The sequence below is a fragment of the Trifolium pratense genome, linkage group LG1 (assembly GCF_020283565.1).
Source record: "Trifolium pratense cultivar HEN17-A07 linkage group LG1, ARS_RC_1.1, whole genome shotgun sequence".
NCBI classification, from domain to species: domain Eukaryota; kingdom Viridiplantae; phylum Streptophyta; class Magnoliopsida; order Fabales; family Fabaceae; genus Trifolium; species Trifolium pratense.
The window spans coordinates 32,077,226-32,095,732 of NC_060059.1; the positions used below are offsets into that span (position 1 = coordinate 32,077,226).

General features: G+C 32.9%; 1 protein-coding gene across 3 annotated transcripts; it reads right to left on the minus strand.

Annotated features, from left to right (window-relative positions):
- Window positions 1-548: 548 nt before the first annotated feature.
- On the minus strand, window positions 549-17,098 carry LOC123913681 (myosin-1-like). Of its 3 annotated transcripts, none has more exons than XM_045964508.1 (24): window positions 16,867-17,097; window positions 15,547-15,943; window positions 13,721-13,822; window positions 13,475-13,618; window positions 13,240-13,390; window positions 13,129-13,156; window positions 11,951-12,116; window positions 11,740-11,803; window positions 11,586-11,599; window positions 11,415-11,499; window positions 8,252-8,355; window positions 7,973-8,111; window positions 7,104-7,222; window positions 6,727-6,879; window positions 6,525-6,614; window positions 6,310-6,387; window positions 4,724-4,882; window positions 4,359-4,565; window positions 3,680-3,885; window positions 3,413-3,548; window positions 3,073-3,202; window positions 2,833-2,979; window positions 1,871-1,938; window positions 549-1,741 (listed from the first exon to the last, which is right to left on the minus strand). In XM_045964508.1, the coding sequence occupies exons 2-24, from the start codon at window positions 15,925-15,927 to the stop codon at window positions 1,082-1,084; spliced, it is 3,531 nt and encodes a 1,176-aa protein (XP_045820464.1). In that variant the 5' UTR covers window positions 15,928-15,943; window positions 16,867-17,097; the 3' UTR covers window positions 549-1,081. The 3 variants fall into 3 exon arrangements, 2 of the variants coding, with proteins under 2 accessions (XP_045820464.1, XP_045820456.1); XM_045964500.1 differs by having other exon boundaries at window positions 16,805-17,097; XR_006811691.1 differs by lacking the exon at window positions 549-1,741 and having other exon boundaries at window positions 2,833-2,993; window positions 3,058-3,202; window positions 16,805-17,098.
- Window positions 17,099-18,507: the final 1,409 nt, after the last annotated feature.

Below are 18,507 nucleotides of genomic sequence, written 5' to 3' on the forward strand. Positions count from 1 at the left end.
ACACACACAAAGTGGAGTGACCGGGATTAATCCCGATCCTAACACCCGACACTAGCAATTTCGGCTGTCTAAAATATATAGTTATTGTAGTCCACGGAAATATATAGTTATTGTAGTCCACGGACACAAGTGCTGTTACTATAGTACTATATTTTTCTTCATTATCTACTCTAGATGCTTAAATGAATCCTATCACTATAGAGGTGAAATTCATTAAAATTATCAACTTATTTTTTAAAAGAAAATAAAATTATCAACTTTGTTTTAAAAGAAAAAGGAGGGTTACTACATTCCCCTCAAACAAAGTTAGAAAATTGAATTGAGGCAATAGTAATAAATTGAGATAAATGGATCCCAATTTCTTTGATCAATTTTTGCTTATATTTGAAACTAGAATGAGTAGCATAGAAGAAACTTTGGACAATGCTAAATATCACTTAGAACAAACAAAATTTTCTCAAAATTGGCAGTAATGCTAGATTTCAAGTGCATTGGACATACGATGCATCTACTTCAATCTATTCAGCCAACAATTAATTCACATAATATCTTGCAAGAATATAAACTTTTAAATTTCTATAAAAATCAATATTTTACAACAACATCTGCAGGGCCAATAATGTTGCTTACTAGTTTACATTTTTGTGCCTCCATAACATATTTGATATACAATTCACATTCCAGAAAGGAATACATGAATCCCTAAGGTTTGGAGTATAATAATAGCTCTTCACAGCTCAACCAAAATAGAAACAAAAAATAATACAATAATATGGTGTTACAAAGCTCTCTCTCTATCTCTCATAAAAGGTCCATGGAAAATCAGACCCAATGCATATATATATTTTAGATAGCCACACCTTGCATTTACTAAGCATTTGCAAGGGTGTGATAAATTATGCAGCAAAATGGCTAGCAATAGTAATATAACAACATCCGTGGACTTTTCCTATCACTCCTATTTTTTACCTTTCCTATTGTATTTTCCTCATTTTCCCATATTTTGTTGGCAATGCCCTTGAAACAGTGCATAAACCAAAGCTGAATCCAAATTATAAGATAAAATGTAAAAAAGTTGAGATCAATTTATCCTTGTACTGTTCCTTCTCCCCCACCACTTTTTCCTCATTTTCTCAAGTGCACCATCTTCAGTTCCAAGCTTATTTATAATCAATTTTGTTTCGCGCAATCTTCCCGAGTAGTCCCTTTTCCAAGCTTCAAACATTTGCTTTAACCTTCTAAGTTCTTGATCCGGGTTTAAACTTGCCTCTGCTTGACCAGATTTCACCTCAACCAAGAACTTGGCATCATCACCAAATACTTGACTCCTTTGCTCAAATTCTTCAGCAAGCCGACTTATAACACTCAAACTAGCACTCGTTGATCGTGTCCCATTGCTTTCTTGGCGCCTGTGATTACTTCCCACATCCCAGCTGTAATCACGCTCATCGCTTGCATTAACAGATGCATCTGAATTTCTTTCAGAATCATCAATAGCAAGGCTCCTCTTAGCAATGGAGAGGCTAGATTGAAGGGATCTCATTTGTTTCTGCCACACTTCTTCCATGGATTTCATCTTCAACTCATATTCAGACCATCTGCTTTCATATTGTTGGATACGTTGGTTAAGGATGTCATTTTCCTCATCTTTCTCTCTCAGGGCAGCTTCAGCCTTTAGTACTCGGCGCTGCAATTCAGCCAGGAAAGATGACTTGACCAGAATCTCATCCGACTCTTTTGTCTGTTTTGAAGTTCATGATTGTAAGTATCATGAAGATGAAGCTTTTAAAAGCATAATATAAGAACTTTTCTATTGTATAAAAGAAGGGTTAGATATGATATAGTTTCAGAACTTGGGGAAAAAGAATACCTTCATGTCCCCATATTTCGAAAATCCAATATCCCCTGAGCATCTTCTGACCAACCATCCACGAATGACTGCAAAGAGTAGCCCGAATAAAATTATGAAAATTTACCAACAATGTCATTGAAAAGACAGACGTCCACATTACAACAAGATATAGCCATTTTATGCATAATTTGTACTGCACTCAAACAATAAAATTTGAAATGCAAAACACTTTGTGCAATAACTATTCTAACTTGTATAAATCTATCATTTGTACATCTAGGTAGGAATTCAATTTTCTCAGATTAAAGAATTTACAAATAAGATCAATTACTATTTTCTTTAAAAAGGTGTCTAGTGTTTATATAAGCCTATGATGCACTGATGCTTCATTTTTCCTTTCATATGGTACTTGATTGATACTCCCTGATTTAGTTCAATAAAATATCAAGGATCAATTTCTTTTAAACAAATAAAAAATAAATTCTAATACACTCTCGATACACTGTCAGTACACTCCCAACATGCCATGTATTCTTCATTACCCTCACATGTCACATACATGCTTTATTATGTTTAGTGTTGAAACTCTCGCTCATTAATTGTAACAAATGCCATTTGTATCACCACTTCACTCATTAATTATAATCCCTGTTTTCCCATTTATATATGTTACTTACAAAGATGCAATTTATATCACATTTCTTCACCCATGTTCAAACTTCCATCACTATTTTTGGTCATCACCAAACTACAATAATATATTTATTATATTTTGTGAATTATTGTATTTATTTATATATGTATCTTAAAAGTATCGTATCCTTCAAGAAACGACATATCATGGTGTCAAATACATATTGTATCTGATTCCCAAACTGTGTCTATGCATCATAGTTGTAACTGTAAGCTCTAATTCAAACATCCAAAATATAAAAAAGTGGTAGGATGTATCATGGCATCTACAAAATATAAACTCTAACCTGATTGTATGACAATTGTAGCATCTCTAATATGCCTTGTTTTGTTTCTTACGAACACTGCTTTTATCTGCTTCTGTATAGTAACTGCAGCTCTATGTCTCTGAAGCAAAGCAGCATATGCCTTTCTTGTTTTCTCTCCCCGAATAACTGCACGAATAGATAATATGTTTCATTATGTAATACTTATACATTAAGAATATCTTCAAGGCTGAAAGAATGAGGCAGTGAAAAAGGAAATACATGACTGCAAAGTTGAGATTCCTCCTTGAAGCTTCTTGAGAGATTGACGAGCTTGGTAACCCCTAAAGCAACTTTGGACACGTAAGATGCCATGAAGTGTACGGTTTCTAGTATCTTCAAGCACACCAATCTGAAATGTGATCAAAGCAGCATAAATTTAAAATATATAAAAATCATGAAGGTAGACATCTCATACAGGAACCCAATATTGGATCTAAATAGAACTATAAATTGGAAATACTAATTCATTTAAATTCACAATCACAAAAGCTCAATTTTTCAGTTTAACAATTGAACAACTAAAACTTAATCGCAAATGGTAACATCAACAAAAAGTTACCTGCCCTGTTCGGAAAAATAATTTTGTGTAGCCAACTTGATACATCTCGGGCAAAATATTAAATTGTTTTAGAATTGAAACTGAATCACTAAGTGGATCCTGAGATGCAGCATTATCAAAGAGAAGAAAGCCATATCTGATTCACCACACCCAATCCAATAAGAAAAGGGTTAGACATAAGCAAACCACCAGGGAAGAGGGGTGGGGTATAGGTTGTGGAAGTAATCGAAAGGATATATATATCATCAGTTACTTCCTGTTATATACCTTCTGGCAAACTTTTGGTGAGACATTCTTGTTGGAAATCCGGATCTTGATATTCGAACCACTTCCAGCACCCCACAGCATCTAAGCTGTTGCAGTACAAGCCCTTGTTCATATGATTCAGGTGATTGGAGATTGTTGGGCTTAATGCAGCGAATAAAATGTGGAGTTGTGCTCTCTAAGCGTTGCATCAGTTGGAATAACTGACCCTGCATGCCAATGGAGGAAAAAATTGATAACTTATCTAGCTTTTATATGAGGCATGGTTTGATACATTGGAGTTTTTACTCTATACTCTGTCATGCAATACTCCACAAAATTAATTTTTTTACATCTGTATCCTTTCCTATTTCTGATAAACTAAACCAAGTAACGTACAATATTTATTTGGTTTAAACTTTAAACTGTGACTTTTTATTACTAGCTAATTTGAAACATCTTGGTTTAGACCAATATCACCATTATGCTAATTAATATTTTGATGAGACAGCCTATTTTCCAGCAGTAAGTGCAATATATATTTCTGCATAGTTTGATTAAAATCAATACCATCAATAGAATAACAAAATTTAGAATATATACTTAATATAAAGATGCAAGAATCAAAATTTTAGTTTGCCAAAGTTATAGACCATTTCATAATACTTGAATTTTGGATCACCTCATAATGAAGCTAATATACCTTGAATTTTGTTGCAACACTTAGCTTTTGGGAATCTGCCCCACCTGACTTGTGTAAAGGACCAACTACTGGCTTTTCAGACTGTGTAAGCATATGAGATGCAAATATTTGAGGAAGATGACATGAGCATGAGGATAGAAGTTGGATGGAATCCAAGTGCAATAGGTCCCTATTCTTCTCCAGAAACCCAGTTGTATCATAAGTGACCTAAGGAAAGGATCAAAAAGAACTATCAAACAACAGTCAGGTAGGACGAGCAAATTTGAATCGACAAGTCACCCTCTGCTTAGTCAAAAAATATCCAGTACGATATTTAAATTAAAACTGTGGTTGACTATGTTTTATTAAAATGATCAGATTATTACCTCTCCAGCATAATGACACACAGTAAAGGCTTGGTTTCTTTCTCCTTTGAAACATGATTTAGAATTTAAATGCTGTTTAAGCTTGTTTGCAAATGTCAAATCCGTGCCATTTGGGAAAGTAGACTCTTCATCTAGAAGGGATAATAACCCCAGTGGTTTCTGCAAATATATATAAGAGTTCAGAAGTCAAACTCAACACACGAAAATTTCTAATTTCTAATCAATATGTCAGAATTTTCACATCAGGGAATATAAGTGTGGTTGCCACAACAAACTACTCCATTTATAGTTCACCAACTAACCGCAGTATTTAGCAGCCAACACTCGGTGGAATTTAGTCCCACATCGAATAGATAGGATTCTTGAGAAGAGTTTATAAAGAGGAGGCACTCCTCACCTTACAAGCCGGTTTTGTAAGGATGAGTTAGGCCTCGATATTCATGACATCGTATCAGAGCCTATCAGGTCTATCATTGGGCTTCCTACATCGTTTACGCTTCAGGCCCATTGGGCTAGGCTGAAGCGTGAGGGGGTGTGTTAGCGGACAACACTCGGTGGAATTTAGTCCCACACCGGATAGATAGGATTCTTAAGAGGAGGCACTCCTCACCTTACAAGCCGGTTTTGTAAGGATGAGTTAGGCCTCGATATTCATGACATCTCGTGTCAGGGAAAAAAGAGAAACCATTGTTGTTTATGCATCATCCCAAACTAAACCAGCATTAATACAGTTTACATTCATAATCAGATACACATGGTAAATGTTTAAAGAATTTTAATCAAGAAAAATTGCATTAAAAGAACAAAGTCCCAATACATTAGTACACTTTCCAGTCTCTACCGTTGATGGTCCTACAAGTGACAGCTGCTTTAAACAGTATATTCCTTATACCGACAGCCAAGCATATTAGGATTTGCAACCAATGTCATGCCATAGCAAGTTAGTTGACATAACGGGTTAAAAGCATGTTTTTTGTAAAGGGGTGCTTCTTACAATAAGGATCCCACCTTCCTTTTGTATCTTCTATCTTAATAAAACACTTGTTTTATCAAAATTTTAAGACAATTAGTCCACATATAAGTATTGTGCCGGTACTGTTGTATCAATCATTACTTAGAAAATACCTTTCTTTACAGTACCTGGCACTGACATTAACAGAATTTAAAGTTTTTTACAGTGCCTGGCACGGACATTGATGGAATATAAAGCTACGTTAGCAGTTTCCCACTGATATGCCAAGCAGAATATTTCAATCAAGCATCATGATAAAATTCTTTTTTTTTTAAGGAAAAAAAATGGCACGCAAAAGCATCACAAGGCTACTGATATACCAACTATGTTGGCACCTCAGCAGCCAACAATCTATTGTGCCAATAAAATCACTTATTAAAACCAATGTATGGGGAAAAAATATAGTTTACCCTTTGAAAATCCAAAGTTGTTTTTATCTAAATACACGCGTAGATACAGGACATAATGTGATGAAAGTCAAAATGAGTATATTACCACTTTCCCATTGCAACCATTCAATTACAAGCACCCTAAAGATCGTTCAGAAAAGGGGTCAAGGAACAAAGTTCTGTACCTTCTCAAAAAGATTAAGGCAATCTTGATTGTCTTCAAATTCAACTTTAGCCCAGTCAATGCCATCTTGAATATATTCCTAAAAATAATCAACAAATATAAGAAAATGTTTGGGTTTTCCAAGGTCGGTATTTATTGTATATATTATATTCTTTCTTTTAAGATTTGAAGGCATTCAATGCATGTTTAGAGCCTTCAGTTCTGTGGGGTGCATACCTCCTGTTCTAACTTGAATAAATGACGATTGAAGTGTTGCTGCAATCTTTCATTTGCATAATTTATGCAGAACTGCTCAAAACTGTTCCTCTGCAGAGATATGTAGCATCGAAGAGCCAAAATACTTTAAAATTTAAACAGGAAACGGATAGTCGGATATAAATGTAAAGAAAGAATGAGATAAAGTTTAATATACACATACATTGAATGATTCAAAGCCGTATATATCTAGAATACTGATTGATCTTCCGGTACGTCTTTTGCCAACAGCAAGTGATTTATTTATTTGTTCAACCAACCAATCAAACAGGCATGCATATATAGACTTTGCCAAAGCATCTCTTGCATCAATTGCCTACAAGACAGTATAATATAAAAGATATTGAGAAAGATTATATCCATCATTATGTGTTTCATTACATTTGACATTTTACAAATCGACCGGTTTAACCTCTTTATGCATTGAGCCACTTACTTATTTGATATTATGACTCAGAATCTAGAATATACAAACCACCACAACCTGAACCCAAAAAATATGGTAACCAGTCCAGTATTCTAACGCAATAGCCACATTACCTGTGATTGTGTCAACTTTTGGATGATATTATCATTACCGACTTTCATTTTACGAGTTGATAGAGTCAACTTGAGATCTTCAATGTCACAGCCAATCAATTCAGCGACGTGTAACAAACCTTTAGAAGTAAGAAAAAGATTCAACTTTAGGGAGGTATTGAATATCTTGAAACGCTTGAAGACAACTAAAATATGTTCAAAACATTTATACCAAATATTAGGTATCTAATAAATCATATATAATTTAAAGTTACAACACCAGCAAAAAGCCTTTTTCCTACTACCGTACATGAATTATGGTTATCAGATGAAAGTGAAAACAAGTCACAGTTAAGGCAAAAATTTTAAAGGCTTGAGTGAAAGTTCAAGAATTGTTTGATAATTTATGTTAACCACACTCCCTCATGCATGACTCTTTCGACTTGAAGTGTGGACAAATCATAAGTCCAGCCTATCTTGTGACAAAATTCAAAATTTATATAGAGGATGGGAATGACAAGGATCAAACTTTTAATCACTTGACCATAGAGGCTTTGACATTATGTCGAAATCATATGATTTAGGTGCGGAAGGAGAAAAGAGAGAAAAGGCACTTTAAATAGCGATACATCAGTCATCAGATTGATACTGTGTGTGATGATATCATAATGATATAGATTTGTACGACAACAGATTGATATGGAGCCTACTTTATATCTTCCTTTTAGCATTTATTTCTCACAAGCTCATGGAGATGGTTGCGTTAATAACTTAATTAAACATTTACTCAATAAACGCTTATCATAAAGCTTATATGCATAATCTGAAATTAGGAACCCGTCTCACTTAATAGATGCATGCAAAAAGTAGAGGTTCTGAAAATTTCTTACCCTCATTTTCAACAGCTTGAACATGGTTTTCATTATCAATGACAGTAAATGATATGTTCCCTAACCATAATACTGCAGCAAGCATAGCAAATACAGTCTCTTGGTCTTCTTTACTGATGTGGACAACATCCAGAGCTTCCTGGAAACAGTTAATAGTGTGAAAAAGTTCTTATTTATGTCAAACTATCATTTAAAAGTCAATCAATCAATCAAACCATTGATAAGAACAATAATGAAAGCCTCTATGGAGGCAAATCTTTAAGCAACAAAAAAGTGTACCATGACTATGCGAAATTCTTCTGCATCATTAACACCAGTAATTGAATAACAATTGCTCTGCTTCAAATATTTATAATCTTCTGCATTTTGTAGGTTGAGCTTCTCTGAATCAATAAATCAAACAATCAACAAAACAGTAAATCATACCAACAAGAAATTAAATGTTAAGATATACAAAGCTTATGCGAGGTTCCTGTAAAAGTTGTGGGACTTTAGATAAAATGAGGAGAGAAAATAATAAGAACTTTGAATATTAATGATAAGAACTAGATATTGACTTGATAGTAGCAAACAAAAGACTAAATATTAATCCCTATTTACAGGGATACATAGACTCGATCATAAATAAATAAAATAAAATAGAGAAATCAAGAAACAAATAATAATAATAATAATAATAATAATAAAAAAAAAAAAAGGTATATGAAAAAGAATCCTAAGACATAATCTAAGACATGCTAAGATTCACAACTGATCCTAGGATAACCAAGAAATTCTAGCCTAATATTAAGATATGATATATTATTTTATATTCTAACAGTTCCAAATTCCATGTAATCTTATTAATTTGTGAGTTTATGTGATTAGTATTCTCCAGACTAACTATAGATTAAAGTCAAAGTTCCTTTAATGACTCAGCACAATGGTTATTGAATTGAGTAAAGCCCTTATTGAAAAGATAAAACTTATTGAATCAAGTAAAAAGGGAACTGCATACCTGTTCAGGTTAGATTGTAAATGAATTAATTACAAAACAATTTGCATTAAACAAAATGATTGCAAAAGAAACATTCAAAATTTTGGATTTGGGTATTAACTGTATTGCATAGCAAATTACTATTGAAGTGTAACTGCATGGATTTTTATTTTTTTTTAAATACTGACTTCTTGTTGAAATTGATTTTTTTTTTGTTGTGGATTGTAGCAACTTTCTCTGCAAATCACAAGGCATCTCACCAAGATTCACCAGTATTAAACAACAAAGACAGATATAGTATTGTTTAAATCAGAATTAGTGGGATCCTAAACTAGCAATCACTGCCACTGCCACTCATACCATTCCATTTAAGTTTACATCTCTCAGTCTAGGCGATGTTTCTCATATCAAGTTCTTAGAAGCTTTAGTAGAAGTGTGACTAGTAAAGTATAGACCCACTATGTCTTGCATCTATTTGATTCCATAAATTTATCAATTAACCAGATAGAAGAGTGTAAATGTTAGATCCATGAGACAAGTTTTTTTTTTTAAAATCCTTTTTTGCTTAATGCTTACTCTTCTAACCGCCATTCCTTCTTTTCTCAAAGGCCAAATCCTTTCTTTGGGCAGCATCACAGTAGAACTTAGAATTAATACTCAGGACTTGATGCAGACTTGTAGAGCCCACATCACTATGCCGTGATGTTTATTATTTAAAGCTCCAGATCATAATAGCTACTCAGAGCATGGTAATTTCCTTTCGAGAGATTTTTTTGGGTCATTATTTTGTACTTGGTATGTCCTACAGTGAACTATTGGTTGGATCGGTTTTTCTGAAAGATCCTCTCATCTTCCTGCTATTTCCACACCATACCACTTATGCCACAGCTATCATGCTGAACGAACTGCCATGCAATAGCCTACTAGGAACAGTTTGGCATCCCAGACTTGAAGAAAATAACAGGATAGATGCCTACTACACCTACCAAATATAACTTCTATGGGCATCATCACAGTATCCTGTTAGTCAGAATCACCACCCAGATAAGATCATCCTCACACTGCCACAAGTGGAAATAAGGCTTTATTAGATTTTCTATTTAGTTAAGAGTTTAACTTTTATACATTGTTAGTCTAAGAAGTTTTAAACTGTCAGCAAATCACAACCAATCATATGTGTAACCAACATATGTTTTTAATGATCTGACAGTTATGATCGATTGACATTGACAGTGTATACGAATTAAATCATTTAGTTAAATATACGCTGCCAAGTTCTATTATCAAAACGAAGCATTTTTATTTTTAATAAAGTTTGCAGCATTATAATTAATCCAACTATTACGGGGAACCACTTGAAAGAACCTTTTTCCATACTCTTTGTGCACAATATATGAATGAATTTCTGTTTTACAATAAACCAGTAAGCTGTTGTACTAGTATTGATAAAAATACTTTATTCTGTTGGAATCTCCCAACAACACATAAGTTTTCACTGGCATGTAAATTAATAGCTGTGTCCAATTTATTTTTTAATCACATACTATCTGTGTATAATAATGATCATCTATAACTGAACTGAACCCTAATAGACAAGATTAATAATCTATAATACTGGAAACTACATATATAAACCAATTATATGATAGCTATATGTTAGAATATATGAAATGTCTCATAATATCTTTGATATTATGTTGGAGTATCTTAGTTTATCTCCTAGGATCAATTTTTAATCTTAGAGTATCTTAGATTATCTCATAGGATTATTTTCGATATTACCTAATTATTATCATGATCTGTTTCCAGATATCTCTATTTATCTAAGATTAGGAGTCTTGAATATCCAATATAAATAGGGGATGGTGTTTAGTCTATTGCATCAAGTTACTATCAAATTAATAAAAATCATATTTCACCAGAATTATATTTCTTCTTATTCTTCACCTTCTTTTATCTGAAACTCATAACTTCAACAATACAAATAAAAACAAAATATATACAACATAACAACACAAAATAGATTATATTCTCCCCAAATTGGAGATGCTTTCCAACATTGCCCCTCTAGCTAAGGAATACAAAATTACAAATCATATTTCCAAGCTTGTTATAAATGAACCGAGTTAGAGGACCTCAAAGAGAGTTCGTGAGAATATCTACAAGTTGGTCGCTAGAGTTGAAAAACTTGCAATTTCCTTAGAGAGAGAACCTTTTTCTAGTAAATTATAGTACCATCTCTTGATTGGAAAATAATTTACAAAGTTTCTTCAGGAATGTCTGAGCACAATCCATTATATATACAAAATTTACAATTTGATTATTGGAAACTATACAACTAAGGAAACTAAATACTACTAGATGATTTCCCAACAACCATTGACAAGATAAAGGACTTAAAAAATATTCACAATATGCAACAAAATATTAGCAGAAGTGAAATAGTGTGTACAAGCCAGTAATTACCTCGAAGAGATGGTGGTGCACCAGCACATAACTGATAAAATATATGATATGACCTTTCCCCTTCATTGCATTGAACTACTCTAGACTGTCCAGATACCAAACAACATTAGTGTCTACTGGTGTAATGTGGACAAAGCTTAGAAAATTTAGCTCAGAAGAATGAATGATTACCTTTTCAAGCAAAACTGTTGATGTCAGGCCAGGAGCATCACATGAATTCAACACATAGATACAAACAATTAACGTCATAATCAGTTGGAAACTTTTAGAGGGAGAAAAGGCACATTGGTTTAAAGTATTAACCATTAAACAGCAGAAAACCTACATGTTTGAATATTAGCACCAGAAATTTTTCCAGTTTCACTGAAGTGAATCTCAATGAGCTTTCCCTGTCACACATTCAATTCAATCAAATTATGAGAACTTCAAGCATTGAAGAATATATAATAACAGTTATAACATAGATAGAGAGCATCAAAACATGAACCCCACAAGAATAGCCATTTCAAGATTTAATGATCAGTCAGGAATCTTACAAAACGACTTGAGTTGTCATTTCTCAAAGTTTTTGCATTACCAAAGGCTTCTAGTATTGGATTAGTCTTCAATATCTCATACTCTATTCCACTTCCACCTCCAAGAGCAGCCAAGTACTGCATTGCTATCTTTGCTGTCTCAGTCTTCCCAGCTCCACTCTCACCACTGAATAGGTAGATGATAACTATTATTATATGCCTCAATTCATTCATACACAATACACAACTAAGGGGAAAACAAGGATAAGAACAACCAAGAACAAGTTTTACAATAATGACAAAATCTGCATACAGTATGAAGAAGCCTTTATATCCATTGTCAACCAGGTAAGTAAAAATGAGGTTATCCTACGTTCTGTTTGTCTCTATCCAATAAATATGGTAATGTTCCTCCGTTCTAAGAAAGTTAAAACATCACTGACAATAGATGGAAAATAAAAACTGAAGAACTTAAGCAAGGAACATACCAAAATAACAGACCACAAAGAGTGGGTCTAGTATATTTAAAAAAAAAATATTGAAACTCAGTCATTGAAAAGCCAAAACAAAATACATGCATCTAGAAATTTGAAAGTCAAAAGAAACTAAAAGAGAACGTCATAAATATCAAATTCAATTTATGAACAATTACCAACTGTACAAGGTTTTAATGTTTTCTTTGGGGTTATGGGAGGTATAATCCTTTTAATATGGTGACTGGAATACTATTTAATAATATGGAAACTTCTAGTAAAATTAAAACATAAAAAATGGAATTAAAACAATTAACAACTCAAGTGTTACTGGTTACTCATTGACCACTCTTTCAACATCAAATGATTGAGCAGTTAATTTTTATTTTTTTTTTGACAAAGATTGAGCAGTTAATTGCTTGCTGCTATTTGGAAAAATTTTCAAGAAAAGAAATGTAAACAACCTAAGATCTGACAGAGTCTCAAAAATTATAATGTTTGGTTAATTCTACAGAAAACAAGCATAGACAAGAATAAATTCAATACTTGTGACAAATTATAGTTTGCAATTTGAATAAAAGGAGTACAACATGAAACCACTATTAATACAGTATTACAGAGGCTGCAATTAAAATTATTAATGAAAACATCTTATATAATTAAATTTAGTGCAATCTGTCATGACTAGCTACTCATTAAAACTGAAATCAACAGAAAATAACTGACCTTATAATTATAGATTGATTGACTTCATCTGGAAAACAAGTGGAAGAGGTCATAACTCTTAAGATCTAAAACTGCATCCATATATGTTCATATGAGGAAATAAAAAGTTACCTCGTATCATTTCTCGGATGGCTCGGTCTGTAATTGCATATACATGAGGGCTTTCAGTTGCTTTACGCTTGTAGGCTTCAATGTAATTGTTACCATACAGAGGAACTTTCTTGAAAGGATTTATAGCAACCAAAACGGGCCCCGCTTTTGTCTGAATTGCACAAAGTTACACAGATAAACGTTAAGAGTTATGATCAGATAAAATGTTGTGAACAAATGAGACATAAAAGCTTACATAAATCATATTTTGATTGTATCTATATTGTAGATCGTATAAAACTGATGGTTCGTTCAAATAACTAAGTTGCATGAGGTCATCCACTCCATCAAGAATATCAGGATTTGCTGATACCAAACTGTCTTGTTTCACTTTTAAAACCTATAATAAGTACCAGAGAAGGTGAGGCTATGCAGTAAACAAATCTAAAAATGAAGAACGCGACTTTCAACTTTGAGAAATATCATAACTTATTTATCTTACCTTCCCATCAGGCAATGAAATAACTGACTCTGTTCCAGAAGTTGTTATTATCTTTGCCAGCTCCCAATTCCCATTTGGAAGTTGAAACCAAGACTGAATTTTCTGAAATAGTTAACACCAGAAGTAAGGGAAAGATGTATAAAATAATGATTGACAACTCAAACAAGCTCATCAAACTATTTTCTGGAATTGCTAACATGATATTCCCTGTTTTGAATCTTTTACAAAATTATAATTGAAGTAACAGTATAATTGCTTACAATTGCATGGCATTCCCCAGTAAAACAAATTCACACACATAACAAAATCATCAATTAAGAATATAGAAATAACAAAGGCATACATGCTTTTGTTTGGAAATATAATAGTGACAGACAACAAACAGTAGCAAATCTCTGAATTGACATAAATTACGCTGTATCAAGACAAGACACTCTCAGCAGTCCAAAGAAAGGATATACGTAACTGAGCCAATAAAACCAAAAATATAAAAGAAAATGAATAATCAATCAACTTCAATTTTCAAACTGCCACATAAGGATATGTCAAAAACAATACTGGACTAAATTGATAGCAGAAGACAAATAATAAGACCACGGCCATCCCCAATCTTAATTGCTTCCCAACTTAATGTATATCAAAGAAATTGTAAGAAATTTTTTTCATATCCCTGGACTAAGCCTCCTCCAGGAAAGTTGAAAGATAACTTGGATGAATGTTTTCAAACATAGGTTTCTGATTTCAAGATGCATCAGGGGGATTCATCAAAGCCTACACCACTTAGTTTGCTCCAAATGTGACTGTTAAAGAAAGTGAGGCCATGGGCCTTTGGCTCGCCATCCAGTGGGATCGTGACTTGGGATACAAATTGTCAGTTTTAGCTGGACTTTCAGGTGGTAGTTGAGGCTATCCATCACAACAAGGAAAGCATATCAAAGTTTAGGTCGACTATTTACAATTTTAGATCCCTCATCAGTATTAGTTCAAACTTCAAGGTTCCATTTTGTATTGCGCACTTTGTCATAAATGAAATGACATGATTTGTTAGCGTTAAAAAAACACTCAATCTTTTAAGGCAATGCTTCAGAACAGTGGAATTTTGTGCAGTAAAAACCTGATATTTTCCTTGTTTCTGGTTAAATTCCAGAATTTTTTACCGCTGGATTATAAGTTGTCTGATAGAAGTCTAGATCAATACCTCATGCCAACTTACATGTGTTTTGGCCTACCTTTATCTAAAATGCAGTTTCAATTTTCAACTGACTCCCATCATGTTCCAAACCTGACACTCAACCAAAATTTGCAACTACAAAATATGAACTTTCAAGTTTCAACCAATATGATTCTGATGCATTCTTATAATCTTATAGATGTTTCTTAATCTTTGATACTTGTACACAAGAAATATTTCAGTCCTTACTCTGTATTAACAATCTCTTGTTAATCAAACTAACATCAAATTCAAGAAGATACAAAGTTCCTCTACTACTGGTAGCTAACACTCATGTATTCTGGATCAGTTTTCATGTACACACACACACTATAGGACAGACACTGGTAAGTCATGAGTGTTTTGAAGCACTGGGGTTTATTTGTGAGAAATCATATAAAAATTAATGACATTATAATTAAGTTACATAAACACAAACAAAATTTAAAATTTGAGCTTTAAATTTCCAATTAAAAAAATTGAAAAAATGCATTCAATTCTTGATCAACCTTCCAGGAAAATCAGCATATTATCCAACCAAATAACTATATCGCATTCATCCTTAAGAACTTTCAAAACCCAGAATAAGATTAATTGAATCTGAAGCCAAAAGTACCTTCTTTGAAACACTAGGTGTTGTATCACTCCACCTCGATTCCGTAGAAGACACTGAAATTGTTTGGAAGGGAAGAGGAACAGATTCCAAGTCTTCATCAGCAATAGATGCCCTGTCTTCGAATAATACAGCTTTTCCACTATATGCTAGATCTTCATTGAAAAGACTCATACCTCCTGCATGGTCTCGAGATTCTTCAGAAACATCTCTGATCACAGCATCATTTTCAGGACTACTTGATCCAACCAAACCACTGCTTCTCAATTTAGCATCTCCCCGGCTTTCCATTAGATCACGGGTCAGATTACCATTAACCTTGAAACCAGGAGGCAAAGATTTGATAGGATGAAGAGCAGGAAGTGCCTTGGATGCCAAAGACATTCTTCCTTAAATAACTCTGCCACAACAAAACAACCAAAAATGGTTACCAACAAAACATAGATATTAAAAAAAAACAAAGAGATTCCCTTAACAAGGTCCCATCAAATGACTTAATCATTTAAACATAATGGAGGGGACCATAGATCCATAGCTCAAGATACAGACTCTACTTAGTGGTGTGGTTGGTTCCTTCCTTAAAAGTTTCCATTGACAAGTGCAACTCAAACTTCATCCTTATTCCTAACCTGTAAAATCTCAATAAGACAAAGCCTCATTCACTCTCACTAAACCTAATCTTAGGGACCAAATCCAAAACAACAGCACCTTCAAGTTTGTTCTTTTTTTTTCGTTCTGAAAACTCAGTATCCGACCCAAGTACCAACTAATCCATGGGATCAATCTCACATTCAAATTAACCAAAACAACAACACCTTCAAGTCATTTTTTTAAAAAAAAAAAAAAACTCAGTATCCGGCCCAAGTATCGACTAATCTGTGCTACAATCCCACCTTCAAATTAACCAAGCCTAAATCTTACCGATCTAATCTAACATGAAACTAAACCTAAACATCATTCAAAGATAAAATCACCAAAACACTTCAAACCAAATGTAAAAAACAACACAAACAACAGATCCTCCAATTTCACTAATCATCTATTACTGAAAAACAAAAATAAAAACATAAACATAAAAAATAAAATAAATAAATCAAAATGTGTTACTTTACTTCAATCATCCAAAAAAAACAAAACTTTAAATCAAATTCAGTTCAGATACCTTACTTAAATACATCAATATTCTTATTTCATATAATTTTCTACTGATCAACAAAAAACAAACCAAAAAAAGAAGAAAATGAAGCATAAAGTAAAAAACCTAGATTCTCCGATTGAAATTGAGCTCGATCGAGGAAGTTCAGAGAATGATCAAAGACATACTCGATCAGTGAAGCAGATGATGAATCAGTGATGAGTGATGAAACTGTGAAAACAACATATGAAGCGAAACAGAGCAAAAGAAGAAGATGATGATGGTGATGTAGCAGAGAGAATGAAGAAGAAGACGACAATGGTAAAGAAATGTTCTGACAAAAGGGATTTTTGGTTTCCAAGAAAGTTGAAATTCAGAGAGAAAGAAGAACCAGCTTTTGTTTTCTTTCCTTTTTTTAATAGTGTTCATATTTGATTAATTACTATTTAATTATAGTCATAATAAATTTTGTTATAAATAAATTAGTTATAAAAAAATAGTATAAATTTATTACTATTTAAGTAAAGTAGGAAAATAATAAGTTTAAACTTGTTTAACTTATATAGAATTTGCTCCAAGCCAATCTCGAAGAAAAAAGTGAACTACACGCAATTATATTTGCGAATGGGAAGGAAGCAGTTATTATAAAAACGACTTTGGGTGCAGGTGAAAAAACACCTGTGAACGGTTGATCGACACTTCTCTCAATATTGGATTTCCTTTCATTCTTCCTTAGCCTATGATGTTCTATCATAGTATCGAACCTCCGACAGAATCCTCATGCATGTGTTCTTTCTCTCCTCCCCTCAGCCATACGTCTGTATATTTTTTTGAATTAATTGTGGAGTTGAAAAAATAAAAGCCAACAACCAAAGTAAAATAGTCTTCTTCATAATATACATATTATGACTAATTCTACGGTATAAGGATTTTTGAAATATAGTTGATCCCCACAACTGCGATCGGGAAGGGGTTAGAACCACTTGATAGCAGAACTGACCCCAGACCAGATTAAACTAGTGAAAGCAGGAAAAAAAAATTGCTCAACAAAGGAAAATATTAGAGGATATATATGGTTAAAAAAAATATAGTAGTTAACTTATATTTTAAGATTTATAGGATCATGCAGGGTGTACTTGTCTTTAAATAAGTGAATTGTGATGTTGATATGTTAAAGAAAAAGTAAATTATGATGTTGATGTGTTGTTGAAATTAAATATATAAAATTAAAAGTCTTTAAAATAAAATTTTAATTATTTAAAAAATTATATTACTATTTCTCTTTTCATTTTTTAAGCATATGTTCCAACCGGCTTCATTTTACCACCATTTGCATGTTTTTAATTTTACCGAGGCAATACTTTTTAAAAGCTATAAAAATATAAACTTCGTTTATTTACCTTTATGTAAAAAATTTAGCCACTAGTTACTAGATAAAAAATAACGAGAAAAGGCATTAAAAAAAATTTTGGATTTTCTATTTTTTGTCAACTGAATCTGAAATTTGAAATGAAAAGTCAAAGCATTGCACTGTTTACGGTTGAACCATGTTATAGACGAGTTTGATTTTCTGTTGAGATTTTAGGATAATTAAAACATAATGCACCGGCACCGTTCTACGTTAAACGACAAGACAACAAACATTACAAATTAAGCAAGCCAAGCAACCTAATAAAATTAACATTGGCGCTGAAATCTATCATAATTACAACTTTAATCAATAATTTGATACTACTACCTACTATGTTCCTTCGAGCTTTATTAGACTATTTTAACTTGATTGTATACTTTCTTCGTTCTAAATTATAAGAAAAAAGAAATTTAAATTA

Coding starts and splice junctions, on each gene's coding strand:
- LOC123913681 (XM_045964508.1), bottom strand. CDS start 15,927: ATGTCTTTGGCATCCAAGGCACTTCCTGCTCTTCATCCTATCAAATCT. Junction 8,112..8,251: donor AAGAATTTCGCATAGTCATG/GTACACTTTTTT, acceptor AACTGTTTCCAG/GAAGCTCTGGATGTTGTCCA. Junction 1,939..2,832: donor TACAATTGTCATACAATCAG/GTTAGAGTTTAT, acceptor TACTCTTTGCAG/TCATTCGTGGATGGTTGGTC.